The following is a 14,056-nucleotide window of genomic DNA, read 5'->3' on the forward strand; positions in this document are numbered from 1 at the left end:
ATTTAATTTTGTGTTTCAGAATTGTTTTTTAGCTTAATAAATTATTTTTTTCTTTAATGTTATAAGAGTATTATTTATATGTTTTCATGAAAAATAAGTAAAAAAATTAATTTTTAATAAAAAATAGTGCATAATTTTTCTAGGTTGTTTTTTTTAAAAAAAAAAACTGGCAAGTACAAAAATAAAAAAAGTTGAATGAAAAACCCATTAAAAATAGTTTTGAAACCAAAATATTTTTAAATAATAATAATAAAAAACTTTCACATGATTTGCCATCAATAAAAAGTAGAATAAGTATTTCTATTAAGGATTGATTAGCTAATATCATAGCAATCAGACCTTATAAATAAAAAGTTTATTTAAAATTAAAATATAAATTAATTGAGATATATATAAATTAAACCGAATATTTACATTAATAATATTCAATAAAAAACAAAGTATCATGTGCCTTGATAAAAAGCATTTGATAATAATAACATGTGATTTCCTATTACCAATTTTCATGTACAGATTTTTCTGTTTTGGACTTAAAAATGTATTATGCTTTTAATCTGGCCTCTCAAACTCAAAAATTAAAAAAATAGCAATATTTTTTAATCTTTTCTCCTTTCATGATAAAATAGTTTTTTTCTCTTGCCAATGCTAACAAGATGAAATAAGAAAATAGCCATCATTAATGTTTTTGTATTAATGCATCAATTTTGACATGAAAGCCTGTTTAAGATCCGATGAATAGAAAATAACATGATCTGGAGGCATAGAAGCTGAGATGATCATTGATTTTACACTGTGCATGCAATGCCAGGGTTCACGAGGAGTGCTCGAGGCAGTGAGACCAATTACCCACCGTGTAAATAATTCGGGGCTGCAAATCGGTGCTGCCATGTTGGGCATCCTTCTACATCAGATGATTTCCGAGCCTGTATAGTTGTAAATATTTTATAAAATATTTTTTATTTCAAAATTATTTTTTTTATTTTTTAAAAATTGTTTTTAACATAACTGTAACTACACAAGTTCGATGCTGTTTCAGCTAGCTGGGGACAACCGATTTTACTTTAACTCCAAACCCAAGTAGAGAAGGCCTGTTCTAATTCTCAAACCCAAGTAGATTAGGATCCCAATCTACTTGGGCTCGGAAATGGTCCTAATCTACTTGGGTTTGGAGATCGGAACAGGTTATATACCCAGTTAGCTAGGAAATCGGAGAGAATTAAGTTAAAAAACTTGACACTCTCGAGCCCTAGTTACGGAGTCTGCCTTAATTAATTCACAAGTATCTTAATTTATAAAATGAAGGATTTTGAAAAAAAAAAATTTAAAATTAATTGAACCAATTTATGGCATGGAGAGATCGAAAAAATAATAATTCGAGATTAGTGAGATATGAAGGATATATTTGTCAACTCAGGAAAATCGACCGTGTAAAATATGCTCTTAAAATCATTAAATCCAATAAAACTAAACATTACTCAAATAACTTGTTTTAACAAAGGGAACACTCAAAATTAACTACAAATCGTTTCTTCAGTCTAATTCCCAACATGAAACAAGTCGATCCAAACACTCCCTTGTACTCTCAACTTGATGCTGGTTTGGTAATATCCCACGGTGCGTGGGAATCTCGAAGCATGTTTTTGCTATTAGTAGAAAGGCATTTAAGGCTTGCAGCATTACACGTGTACATACGGGTTGGTGTGTGTACCAGGCTCCTGCCAGATGTCTGTTCCCATCAGAACACGTGGCTCCACAGTAACATGGATCACAAGTTCCCAACTTTTCTGTACCTAAACAAAGAGCAAAATACCATCGTAATCAATGTCCATAACATTCACGAGTCATTTCGTGTGCACCTGGAAAACTAAATCCATGCGTTTATATATATATATATATATATATATATATATATATTTTCGATAAATTTTGGAAAGCTTCCCTCCCACAAGATCACTTCCAATTTATTTACGATGAAAAAGACCTCATTTCATAATATTAGAAAGTGTGTATATATATATGCCAATAAATTTGTGTCAAAGAATTGCTTGTCCCTTGTATTAGTCTTTCATGCATAATCTAATGTTATCTTCACCACTTTCCTCTGGAGGAGGTAAAGAAATGGAAAAGGAAAGATGTTGCAATCCAATGTGGTGATCGAGCCTGCTCAATTAAAATCCCAAGTGGCATTCAAGAACAACCATAGACTTTTAATTTTTAGCCACCAGCTCTAAAAGATTCTTTCTTTTCACGCAAGCATCATGCATGGCCGGAAACCTTTAAGTCGTTCAAATATCTTGCACACGCAAACCCCCGGTTTTAACTGTAAATTAATTAATTATGTCACTGTTGAGATTTTCTAAGCTTATAGACTTTTATTTAATTAGCTTAGTTTTTTTAATTAAGTGCAATGTTTTCTTTAATTGTTAGGATTCAATTTCTAGAACTAGTGATTTTTTAAAAAAAAATTATTAGGTAGATAGTAATAATTTAAGGATTTTATTTTATTTTATTCGGTTTCCTTCAATAGTACTTGGGTTTTTTCCTTCTTATATGAAATGATACAATTAAGTTGTTTATATTGTTTAAGGGTTTTGACGTGGCGTCAATCTTGAGTCCCACCACCCACAGCCACGAATTGTAATCACGGCACCAATTACTTTAAGTTAATTTGTGGCCTATAAATACAACGGCTCTTTGCATTTCTTTGATCCTTCAAACTAAAAATAAATAAATCAATCTTGTCCGAACTCGGGTCTCAATGGATAAGCAGCAGCTTGTTCTTGGCTTTTTCAATGCGTATTTTCTATTTTATTCACTTGCCCTTGTGCACGGTGACAGGGTCACTTCCTGTGACCAGACACCATTTCCTGAAGCATGCAACTATTTTATCGACACCAATATCTCTAAAACCCCACCGTTATTTGCATTACGCGACCAATCCTTGTTGATAACTATGAACAAAGCCATAGAAGCTCACCAGATGGTGTCATCTATGGAGTTGAGTTCATTTAATCAACAGGCCAAGTTGGCATGGGATGATTGTTTAAAGCTATACGAGGATACGGTCGATCATGTTAACCGTTCAATGAGCTCTAACAATCTAGCTGACTCTCAAACTTGGCTAAGTGCAGCCATTGCCAACCAAAGAACATGCGAGAATGGCTTTATTGACTTTAACATTGTCTCTTATTTAGAATTCCTTCCAAATATGCTACGCAACTTCACCAAATTGCTTAGCAATACACTTTCCCTAAACAAGGCCATAATCTCCTCACCACCTATACTACTTGATACCAAACAAGATGGTGGCCGCCGAAGATTGCTTGTTGATGGATTCCCATCATGGGTTCCGGCTAGTGATCGAAAGCTTCTCCAATCAAATGGCCGGGCTGCACCAATGGCTGATATTGTAGTTGCCCAAGATGGGTCTGGTGATTACAAGACCATATCCGAGGCACTGGCTGCATCTGCTAAGCTTAGGAGGGGGACTAGGAGTAAGAGATTTGTTATATACGTGAAAAGGGGTGTTTACAAAGAGAACGTTGAGATTAAGAAGTCGATGAAGAATTTAATGTTCGTTGGAGATGGAATTGATGCTACAGTCATTACTAGTAATAAAAATACCCAAGATGGCACCACAACTTTTCGCTCCGCAACTGTTGGTGAGTTTTCTTTACTTACACCATCAATTATTAGAAACCAATCAAATTATAATCATTTAGAATTGAAACAACTTTCATACAAATTAAATTGTATGTGCTCTTCAGTTTTGATAAACACCGGATCCTCTATGCTATATATGTATGAACGTACGCGTGCATGTGTAGATTTTGATTATTTATAATATTCTTTGATTCACATAGTACTAGATCTTGTAAAGTATTTTATTTTAAACGTTATATTGACGAAATTAGAGCTCAAAGCGCGCATCTAAATCTAATAGGTCAACAATCCAAAGATCGAGGAAACAAATTCACTTTTGCAATTGACCTCTCATGTATATATTATCACACCATTGGAAAGAAAACTTGTTATTGGGGATAATTAATGTATCCACCATAAATTATAATTAACTATATTTTTATTGCATGGCTAGACAAAGCACAACGTTGAAAAAAGTAGAGAAGAGAAACTTATGATGATGTTTATTGCTCACGTTGATTTTCATGACTCCCAGGTGTTTCTGGTAAAGGCTTCATTGCCAGAGACATGACATTTGAAAACACTGCCGGACCACAAAAACACCAAGCAGTAGCCCTGCGATCTGGTTCCGATTTCTCAGTTTTCTATAGCTGTAGCTTCAAGGGCTACCAAGACACCTTATACGTGCACTCTCAGCGACAATTCTACCGGGATTGTGACATATATGGAACTGTAGACTTCATTTTCGGTGATGCTGTTGCTGTTTTGCAGAACTGCAACATATATGTTAGGAGACCGATGAGTAAGCAAGAGAACACTGTCACGGCACAAGGAAGAACTGACCCTGGTGAGAACACAGGAATAGTAATTCATAATTCAAGGGTTATGGCAGCTTCAGACTTGAGACCAGTGCAGGGTTTATTTAAGAGTTATTTGGGAAGGCCATGGAAGAAATATTCAAGGACTGTGTTCTTAAAGAGTAATATAGATGGACTGATTGACCCTGCAGGTTGGTTACCATGGAAGGGTGATTTTGCTTTGAGTACTCTATATTATGGTGAGTATATGAGTACTGGGAGCGGAGCAAGCACCAAAGGGAGGGTTAAGTGGCCTGGATATCACACAATCACAAGCCCACTAGAGGCTGGAAAGTTCACTGTTGAGAACTTTTTGGCCGGGAATTCTTGGATTTCGGCTGCCGGAGTGCCCTTTGAGGCTGGTTTATAAGAGAGGAAATTTGTCAATTGTGATTGAATAGTGACCTTAAGCTGGGGCAATTTCCACGTATAGCTAGCTATCTAGTGCTATAGTTTATGTGATGGTTTTTCCTTTATATTTATGGATATGTGATATCACAGGACACGATATATATATATATATATATATATATATATATATATATATTCAAGACGATTAAGCCTTGATACCGTTCTATTTCCTGTCATTATTTAGCGAGTCCTCTTCTGTAATTGAATCTTTAACTGAATATTAATACTGATGCACGAATTAATTAGTTTTTATATATCATATCGGGGGATCGATGTTAGGTTTCAAGAGTTATATGCAAGCCATAAAGTTGATTTTATCTCAAAAAAACTTAAATGAGACATTCATTCTAGATTTTATATGCCAGCCTCTTTTATTAATTTATATATTCATTGAGCTTAGCTCTCTAATATGCTCTCGTTTAATTATTCGAAGTGATAATAATTTCTCTTTTGTAATGATTAATTTAGAAGAATACTTTTAAGAATTAAATTAAACAAGCATGTCTGTAATATATATATATATATAAAAACGTATCTCCCAACGTTTTGCGCTCCTTATTATCCAATTTAATTGATACTGTTTTCCTATAAAGTTAGGTAATAATTAAAATCTGAATTCTTTCACGAAGTCTCTCTTTGATTTAAACACATAGTAGTTAAGAGTGAGGACCAAACAAACTCTAAACTAACTATGGGTGGGGTGATTCTCGAACATCAAAACAAGGCTCTCGAATACTTAGATACATTCAGATATACATAACGTACGTCACTGCAAAGCCCCTACTAATCTTCATAAAATATTGTACATGTGATTACATACTGCATAGTAATTCTCGATCTAACCTATATGAAATGTATCAATCAGGTAAATAAACTTTCTAGTACAAAATAGTTCATATGAATACAACCAACTTAATTTGTCATAATCAATTATTGTAACTGAAAAATATTTTGAGTATATCCATCGATGTGGCTAGACTTTCAAGACTAGCCGATGCATGATCATGGAAGCACCAACATATTTGTTCTTCAAAAAGTTTAGCATGCTACATGTCCATTGAGATCGGAATCGGATCTCTTAGTTGAATATCGACTTCTTTTATTTTAATGGATGGATTAAATAGTATTGAGAGAGCTAGGGACTAATAATAATAATAATAATAATAATAATAATAATTCTCATCCTTATCTGTATTATATAGAAGCCCAAGCAAGCAAAGTCACATGAAAAACCCTGGTATTAAAAGCAAAGCGAATCGGGGGTTATAAAATTCCGTCAGCCAAACTCAACTTGGATGTATCATACATAGCTGTACCAATGGCATTAATAACGAACTACGTCAACAGTAGATATATAAACGTTACAGAATTATATGTTAATTGAAATTGTGTGGTAGCAAAATTATAATTTGTGAGCTTATAAGAGTAAACCTGTAGCCACACACACACACGTACAGAGAGGAGGAGACACACACATGTATAGAGGGGGGGGAGGGGCAACGTCATCTTTCCGGTGATTTCGGTTTAAAATATTTTTTTATTTAAAAATATCTCAAGATATATATATATATTATTTTTTATATATTACTAGCATATTAAAATAATTCAAAAACATTAAAAAATATATTTTAAATAAAATAAAATATTTTTTTAATAAACACAGGTTAAACCAAATTTCTAAACATATTTGATGTACATAACCACAAGCTAGCAACAAAAATAATAATTAATAAGTTTGTATTATCACTATTGTTTAAATGTTTTTTCGAGCTTGGTTCAAATCAGAACGCAACACAATCTCGTACCCGTGTTGAAAACCGCAAGTCAAGACATCAACAGGCATCTTTCATGCTTACAAGCTCCAAAACAGCAGGGCAGCACATCAATGACAGCCAGTTTCCGCACTTATCCCCATACTACATGTAAAGATAACATGAGAGGAGTTGGCTTATTTATTTTGAACGTCAAAACTTTGCCTTCGCTAAGGCAGAAAAAGTTAAGGCATATTCGGTATACATAACTGGGTTTCTTGTAAGTTTAATCATATAAAAGCACGGCTTATGAAGCACTTTCCATGTTCAAGGCGAACAGTCCCCACCGCTGCGCATAGCAGTGAAAATCTATGTAATGACAGTTGGTGCAGATCGGCCAGTGAATTCCTGCATCTTAGAAAGACCAAGAGCAACTGCCACCTGCATAGAGGCCCATAAAAATCAGCCTCAATAACCGATGAGACGGGTGATGGACAATAAACAACAAGTGAGATATGGGATAATACAAGAGGAGCAAGTGCATCTTGAGAATCTCTTCCAGTTTTTGATGGATCTTTTTCGTATTGCTCAATGTAGAGCCTGATGGTTGCACCTTCTGAACCAGTTCCTGAGAGGCGGAAAACCTGCACCAATGTTCATGGAGAGGATGGATCAGTAAATTCTTGACTTTAAACAGGAATAATATGTAACGATTAAATAATTCGGGGTATTCCAGGTTAATCAAACAAAAAATACTCTGAAATGGATGCCCGAGCTTCACAAAAATTATTAATTCCTTAAGAGGTACACCAACAAAAAAGCAAGCAATTGCAATGCAAACTGCCAAGGATAAACACAATTAAAGTAAGACTTCAAACAAAAGCACATTAGTTCAGTCCAATGACCTTACTCAAGCTGAAAGCTATGCAAACAAGAGAATTATCTTACCAGTCTTGAGCCATCCTCAAACAAGCATCGAATACCCTGGTGTTTTGAAATAGAACCATCAATAGGATCTTTGTATTCAAACTCGTCAGCATGAACAACCTTTGACACATCTGATCGTATCCCACTGACAATCCTGTATAGATAAACAGCACAGCCTCCTCAATTATTTGATTAAAACAAAAAATATGGATGATAAATAAATTTAATCATTATTCCTTTTGGTTTGTATCATTGTTTAAAAATTACGCTATTTTGCAAAAACTTCAGAACATTAATTAAATGACATTAGGCTCTTTTTTCCTTCTCCTGAAATCATTATAGATTGATAAAAAGATAAATTATTCAGGAAAAACTGACTAAATCAATTTTAGTGATCAAGTGGGCAGCAAAAGAGTGATTCGAATTGAGCACTAATGCTAAAAAAATTCATCAAATCTAAGTCAAAGGCAGTCTACTCCAGCTCTTATGTCAGAGATGTCAATTTTAGCTCCACTTTTGTTGCAAGGTTTCTAGTCCATGTCACCCACAGCATAGTGATAACCACGTAAGACATTTATATTTTCTTCAGGTTGAGACAGATATAAACTCCAGATAACTGGCACAGTGGCACTGGTAACCCTCCATTGGTTCTTCTCTGCAGGGGCAGCACTCGTGTGCTTTGAGGTGGCCATAATCCCCATCCCCCACCAAACAGAAAAACTGGGTTAAGCTCCAACTCCAACCCTGCATCTCTCCAAGTTTCCCCAGCCTTCATCATCTTATCATGGCCACGTTAACCCCATGATTTGTGCATTTCTGCTCTCTCTTCTACTGCTTTTAGCCATTTAATGCACTGACTCCAAATTTATTTAGAACTTTTACTCTCTTTTTTCCCACAAAAAAGCGTAAAATAATCGTGTTTGTATAAATAATTAACACAAATCATGCTTTCTTCAAAGAAAAGTTTATTAGAAAACATGCAAGGTGGCAAATCTAAGAACAAAACTAGTCACCAAGAGGCACACAATATACATCCAATGTGTCGGCCAGTGTGCATACATACACATGCATACTTGGCATGCTGACTCTGATCTACAATCTTCATCAATGTTATCTAATCATTCTAACATTTAAGTCCACAATTTATCTATAGGGCAGCCATAGCCAAATTGTTGACCCTTGAAATTACACTATAAGATGTCTAGGAAAATTATACCAGGACCTGGCAACTAGGACTGTAGGCAAAACCAAATCACAAAAGTGAAAGCCTTCAATATGTTCAAGCCTAGGCTTTACACAGCCAACAGCAACTCAATATAATATTTAAAAGATATTATTCCATGCCTTGAAGCCAAAAAAAACACCAGGTTAGAATTTTAGCACTTAAAATACAAGTTGGAAAGTGCTTTAGTTGGTACCTTAAAATAACTTAGGGCAAAATAAAAGGCACTCAATAGGGTAGTTGCATCCAATTCCTTAAAAGGATCAATGGAAATGCTAGTTTAATAAAGTAAGCGATTTAAATATAAACAGACATACTCATTAACTTCAGCAAGGGAAGACTGCAGCTTGACCAAGTATGCCATTAGTTCCTTTGCTGCACCTGCATCAACATTCTTCAACAACAATGTACCAATTACATGGCAGTCTGAGATCCGTTTCTAGAGATAGGATGAAACATCAAGAAAACATAGTACCTCATAGTCATATCGAGTATAGTAATGGCGACCATAGGTAGCCCAATGGTTGCGAACTATATCTTCAACTGTTACAAGTTCTCCACCACCAAGATTTTCTTTATTCTTGAACGCCAATATGGATAGCCAAGCCAGAACTGCCCAAATTCCATCCTTCTCACGTATGTGGTCTGAGCCTGTTCACAGATGCCATAACAACAAAACAGCCTCACACAACTTAATAAGAATTCCAACTATAAGATGATTTACTGAACATACAGAAACATCAAAGACTAACCAGTTCCAAAACTCTCTTCCCCACAGATTGAACATAAACCAGCATCCATCAAATTACCAAAAAATTTCCATCCAGTTGGAACCTGGCATTTGAACAGTGAATAACTGATGGGGACACCGGAACCAAAATATTATTTATGCACGCGAATGATCATAGACGATGGAGGATAGCCCAAACAATTGAGAGATTGGGCTTTAACTTATGTTTTGGGTTTAGTTTATATGAACTTTTAGTTGAGTTTTATTAATTTGGCTTTATTTGTTGGGTTTGATTTAATTATTGTTGGGTTTTTTTATTTAGTGGGTCATAAGCCCAATCACTTATTCTAGTTAGGGTTTTAGTATAAATACCCTACTTTTCTAAATGTTAGGGGACTTTTTGATGATTAATAAAAAATTGCAGATTTTGCATATCTTCAATCCCCTTTCTTCTTCTTCTTTGCTTTCTCTCCTCAACTTCTTCTCTAAAAGCTTTTTTCTTTTCCCGGCTTTAATTCTTCTGTTTGTTGTTCCGCGTCAATAACCAAATTATATGACCATACAGTACATAGGAGGACCCATTTAAAAAATTATTCATGGCATGGCATACCTCAAAAAACTTTAAGTTCAGATTTTTTGCCACAATGTCAAGGCCAGAAGAAGTTGGCATGCTCCTATAAACAGCAAATACAGAAACATTATACAAAACTTTCTGAAGAAAAGGCATCAAATAACAAAAATATGTATCACCCAGCTGTCGAAATGTGGCCTATGGTCTCAAGATATTATCAAGAAGTTTACTGAATCATTAAGTTTTTAATGATATAGAATGCAGGAAGCAAACATGAGATATAATTGAAGCACTTTAAGCCAGTTGACATATACCCAAAACAAGAAAAATGTTACACGGCACATGACATGTGCACATACAAGCTTGAAATAAAAAAAAAAAAAGTATACATATAATTTAGTGTTCCTTCTCATAACTAATTACCTTGAATGATTCTCAATAATGCATCTTAAAAGGAAGCTTTTTTCAATGAAACAACAGCCTTAATCATCTATACAGCTAATACAATAGGCTACTAATACAACCCTTATTCTAATATGTTACCTATCATCCTTTTCTTTTTACTCTTCATCCTTTTCTTCTTTTGGACTCCATCTTGTTCTTTGACAACTTTTGCAATGGTAGTTACATGGAATAAACAAGCTTTGAATTCTCAAAAATTAATATATCAATGTTAATTACTAGCTATGGTTTTGCATGTAGAATTGCAAGAAGCTTTTCCACTCTAAAGATGTAATAATCTAGTTTAACTGAGAATATTATGTCAAGCATGCCACTTTTTGCCTTGCATATAGAGTATTAGTTGTTAAGGGCCATGTTGTCCACTGCATCCATTTAGATTTACTAGTCTAACAGTGAGCAAGTAAATACCGTACATGCACACAAAATAAAGAAGGTAAGCAGAGAAATGTATAGAACCTAGCAACTCCTTTTAGACCTGCAGAGAAATATGGTATGGCATCCACTGCATTTGCAGCAATGATGGAAACAGAATCTGATGGAGTAACAAAGAACCTGCCAAAGTATCAAGAGTTGTAAATGAAAGATTTGGTGTGAAAGTAACTTTTCTAACAAAAAAAAGATGAAGAAGGCTGCTGGTACCTTTTCCCAAGGATCATATTGCGATCTGCATCACCATCAGCAGCAGCACCAAATTCTGGCGGTTCAACTTCAGAATTAGATTTACCCAATCCCATGCGAGCAACCAACTCCTTTGCATATGTGAGATTGGGATCTGGATGCCCTCCTCCAAAGTCCTCCTGTTTGCATTGGCCAAGCACAAGCATGAAAATTCAAATAAATAATAAGCACTCACGGTGAGAAAGAGATTTTATTAATCATTTATCCCATATAGTATCACAAACTTAGCAGCACCTTGGGTACACAGTTCATTAAGGAACTCTCTTGTGCTCCAAGCTCCTCCACAAAAATGCGTTTTGCATAAGCCCCAGCAACTCCATGTAGCGCATCATAGCTATAACATGATGACCCAAGGAAAGTCTTCATCGAGTTGACAATGCATATATGAGAAACAGAAACTTACAAATGATGCAAATGAGACCATCTAGATACCAGAAAGTGAATTTTGGAGAGGAAAGGAGCTTCTGGATGGACTCAAAGTCAAAAATCGACCTGGGTAATTGTTAAAAGAAGCGTTAAGTATTTTGAAAGAGAAGATAACATGATCAATTACAGCATGAAATTTTGAATAATAAAGATCACATGATCATCAAACAGCCTATCATTCATATAAATAGAATGGAAAAAAAAACTTGGCAGTGTCCATCCTGCAGAGCAAGACAACATCATACCATAAGATTCTACAGCGTATACAGGAACTGATTGCCTTGTAATTATTGGTGACATGTATTATGCCAAAACCCATAGACCTTTGAGAAGAATATTTCACAATGTGCATGACTCCTTGTTTCTATCAAAACATAAATTTCTGTAATCGTACAAATTTCAATCAAATTAACAAAAACAGGTCATTATGGTTTCCCTTTTTTCCCTTTTATTTTGTTTTTAAGTGCATAGATACAACAATTAATCCTTCACTCATACTTAGTTTTTTCAGTAAATACCATCAAGCAAAATTAATACAACACTACCATGAAAAAATTAACAACTACTTATCATGCAAAGCATTCCAGAGAAGACATGGTGCAAATTCTTGAAGCTTGACTTCAAAGAAGAAAGGGGCTGAGGCAATTTTGACAATGATATAAAAATCACACTTTGAAGATTAAAAAAATTCATATCATTTCACTTTTTCTGCATACTTTAAATGAGCCAAGAAATTCCTAATGGGCATGCAAGGAGTATCTCATATTTTAGTGTATTGTTCTGCATCATATATCAATGCCAACAATCATCATGTTTGGATAATTCAGTAAGCTAAATAGCAGTGCATAACTCAGAAGTAAAGGAAGAGGAAGACATTGAAAAGCTCATAAAGTTTGCTCACAGGTATGCAAACAGAAATATATATATATATATATATATATATATTATCTGCATGTGATTGTATATAGATAAATAAATAGCATCATCAATCATATTCAGTGAGGAAAACTCATAAAAACACAACTACAGAAAACTAGCACTTTAGACAGGAAAGAGCTTACTTCATCAATTTGACATAATCGCTTGCAGAGTCAAAAACCTCAACATCAAACTGCCCATCAGGCCCACCAAAGCTGGTTACACCAATTGCTGTAATATCCACCTGGATGTAATTGAAAAATCATGGCATACAAACAGAGTTAACGAAACCCTGGTAGCAGTTTGACAGAAACACTACGAGTCTACAAGGCAAATGACACATAAGGTGGCCAGGTGAAGGGTATACATCAGGCAGATCTGCAGTTAAGTACTCATTTATTGTTTTAGTGCTCTCATAAATCTTATCTGTTATTCCCTCAGGAGCAGGTCCGCCATTTTCCATGTTATATTTGATCCCAAAATCCTGCAATAAAGGGACAAAAAAGAAGAATGATTTCGATAACATGCCAGGGGATTCCTTATTTCCACAAAACAAAATAACTCCCAGCCATTTGTTATGAGATAAGAGTAGATTCTCTTGCATCCTTGTGCTGCCATGCTCCAAATGATTTTAACATGCATCATTAGCTGATATTTGGCAAGATTATTCTGCTTTAGTTTTTAATTTGTTTGTGTCAAGCTGCCGTAGATTGGAAGCTGACCCTCCATTTTGCAATTGTACTTCCACTTCTTTCAGCATTAATACATTCTCTTTTGTCAAAAGGAAAAAAAATAATAACAAATCTGAACATTTTATTAGTTACGGCAGGATGCTAAATAATCATTGATACATATCAGCATTCTTTTTCTGTTCTCCACCTTGAGGAGGCATCATATCCCATTTCCTTTCATCCAAAACATAGGAAAGATAGAGGAGCTCTAATTTCCACTGTGAACCACAATCCCAGACCAAAAAGAAAACAGTTTCTACTTACCTCATTTGGACCACCTGGGTTGTGACTTGCTGTCAATATAAATGCTCCTGTTGCTCTGGATCCCTGATATTCAAGTTCAGGAGTAAAAAACTCATTATGCATAAGACTATACCATCATTATTGTTGAGGGAAATGAGCCTAGCTTATAGAGACAAGTTGAGAACTTACATCTACCCCAACTCTTTCACGTATTACAGCAGACACAGCAGGAGTTGAAAGCAGTCCGTTCTGACCAACCCAGACACGCCGTACTCCATTTCCAGCTGCCATCTTAATAATTATCTGCCAATCAAATGATATAAATTTGGATCAGATATGGCTTTTCCATTGAGGTTTTGATTGCATGGAACATGCAAACTATTAAAAGTCACAAACAATAAAAAACGATGACTGCATAGACTTGGAAGCAGCTCAATATTGAACAGTCTGCTGTGGGCAGGAAAGCATAGCCATGCTCAAGACCAGA

At 35.0% G+C, this 14,056-nt stretch overlaps 2 protein-coding genes across 2 annotated transcripts in view; one reads left to right on the forward strand and one right to left on the reverse strand.

Moving 5' to 3' along the window:
• The first annotated feature begins 2,696 nt into the window (after positions 1-2,696).
• On the forward strand, positions 2,697-5,064 carry LOC105135435 (Plant invertase/pectin methylesterase inhibitor superfamily). Its single transcript, XM_011040297.1, has 2 exons — positions 2,697-3,662; positions 4,178-5,064. The coding sequence occupies exons 1-2, from the start codon at positions 2,759-2,761 to the stop codon at positions 4,867-4,869; spliced, it is 1,596 nt and encodes a 531-aa protein (XP_011038599.1). The 5' UTR covers positions 2,697-2,758; the 3' UTR covers positions 4,870-5,064.
• A 1,624-nt stretch (positions 5,065-6,688) lies between these two features.
• LOC105135434 (phosphoglucomutase, cytoplasmic) overlaps positions 6,689-14,056 on the reverse strand; it is a 9,946-nt gene continuing 2,578 nt past the window's right edge. The window contains exons 4-18 of the mRNA XM_011040296.1: positions 13,759-13,872; positions 13,591-13,653; positions 12,963-13,079; positions 12,739-12,839; positions 11,684-11,743; positions 11,486-11,585; positions 11,213-11,370; positions 11,030-11,125; positions 10,151-10,214; positions 9,563-9,644; positions 9,286-9,461; positions 9,128-9,204; positions 7,610-7,742; positions 7,189-7,305; positions 6,689-7,102 (exon numbers count right to left, since the gene is read on the reverse strand). Of these exons, the coding sequence (XP_011038598.1) occupies positions 7,031-7,102; positions 7,189-7,305; positions 7,610-7,742; positions 9,128-9,204; positions 9,286-9,461; positions 9,563-9,644; positions 10,151-10,214; positions 11,030-11,125; positions 11,213-11,370; positions 11,486-11,585; positions 11,684-11,743; positions 12,739-12,839; positions 12,963-13,079; positions 13,591-13,653; positions 13,759-13,872 (1,530 nt within the window). The 3' untranslated portion in view covers positions 6,689-7,030. The remainder of the gene's footprint in view (positions 7,103-7,188; positions 7,306-7,609; positions 7,743-9,127; positions 9,205-9,285; positions 9,462-9,562; positions 9,645-10,150; positions 10,215-11,029; positions 11,126-11,212; positions 11,371-11,485; positions 11,586-11,683; positions 11,744-12,738; positions 12,840-12,962; positions 13,080-13,590; positions 13,654-13,758; positions 13,873-14,056) is intronic.

Source organism: Populus euphratica, unplaced genomic scaffold (assembly GCF_000495115.2).
Source record: "Populus euphratica unplaced genomic scaffold, PopEup_1.0 scaffold123.1, whole genome shotgun sequence".
Classification (NCBI taxonomy): domain Eukaryota; kingdom Viridiplantae; phylum Streptophyta; class Magnoliopsida; order Malpighiales; family Salicaceae; genus Populus; species Populus euphratica.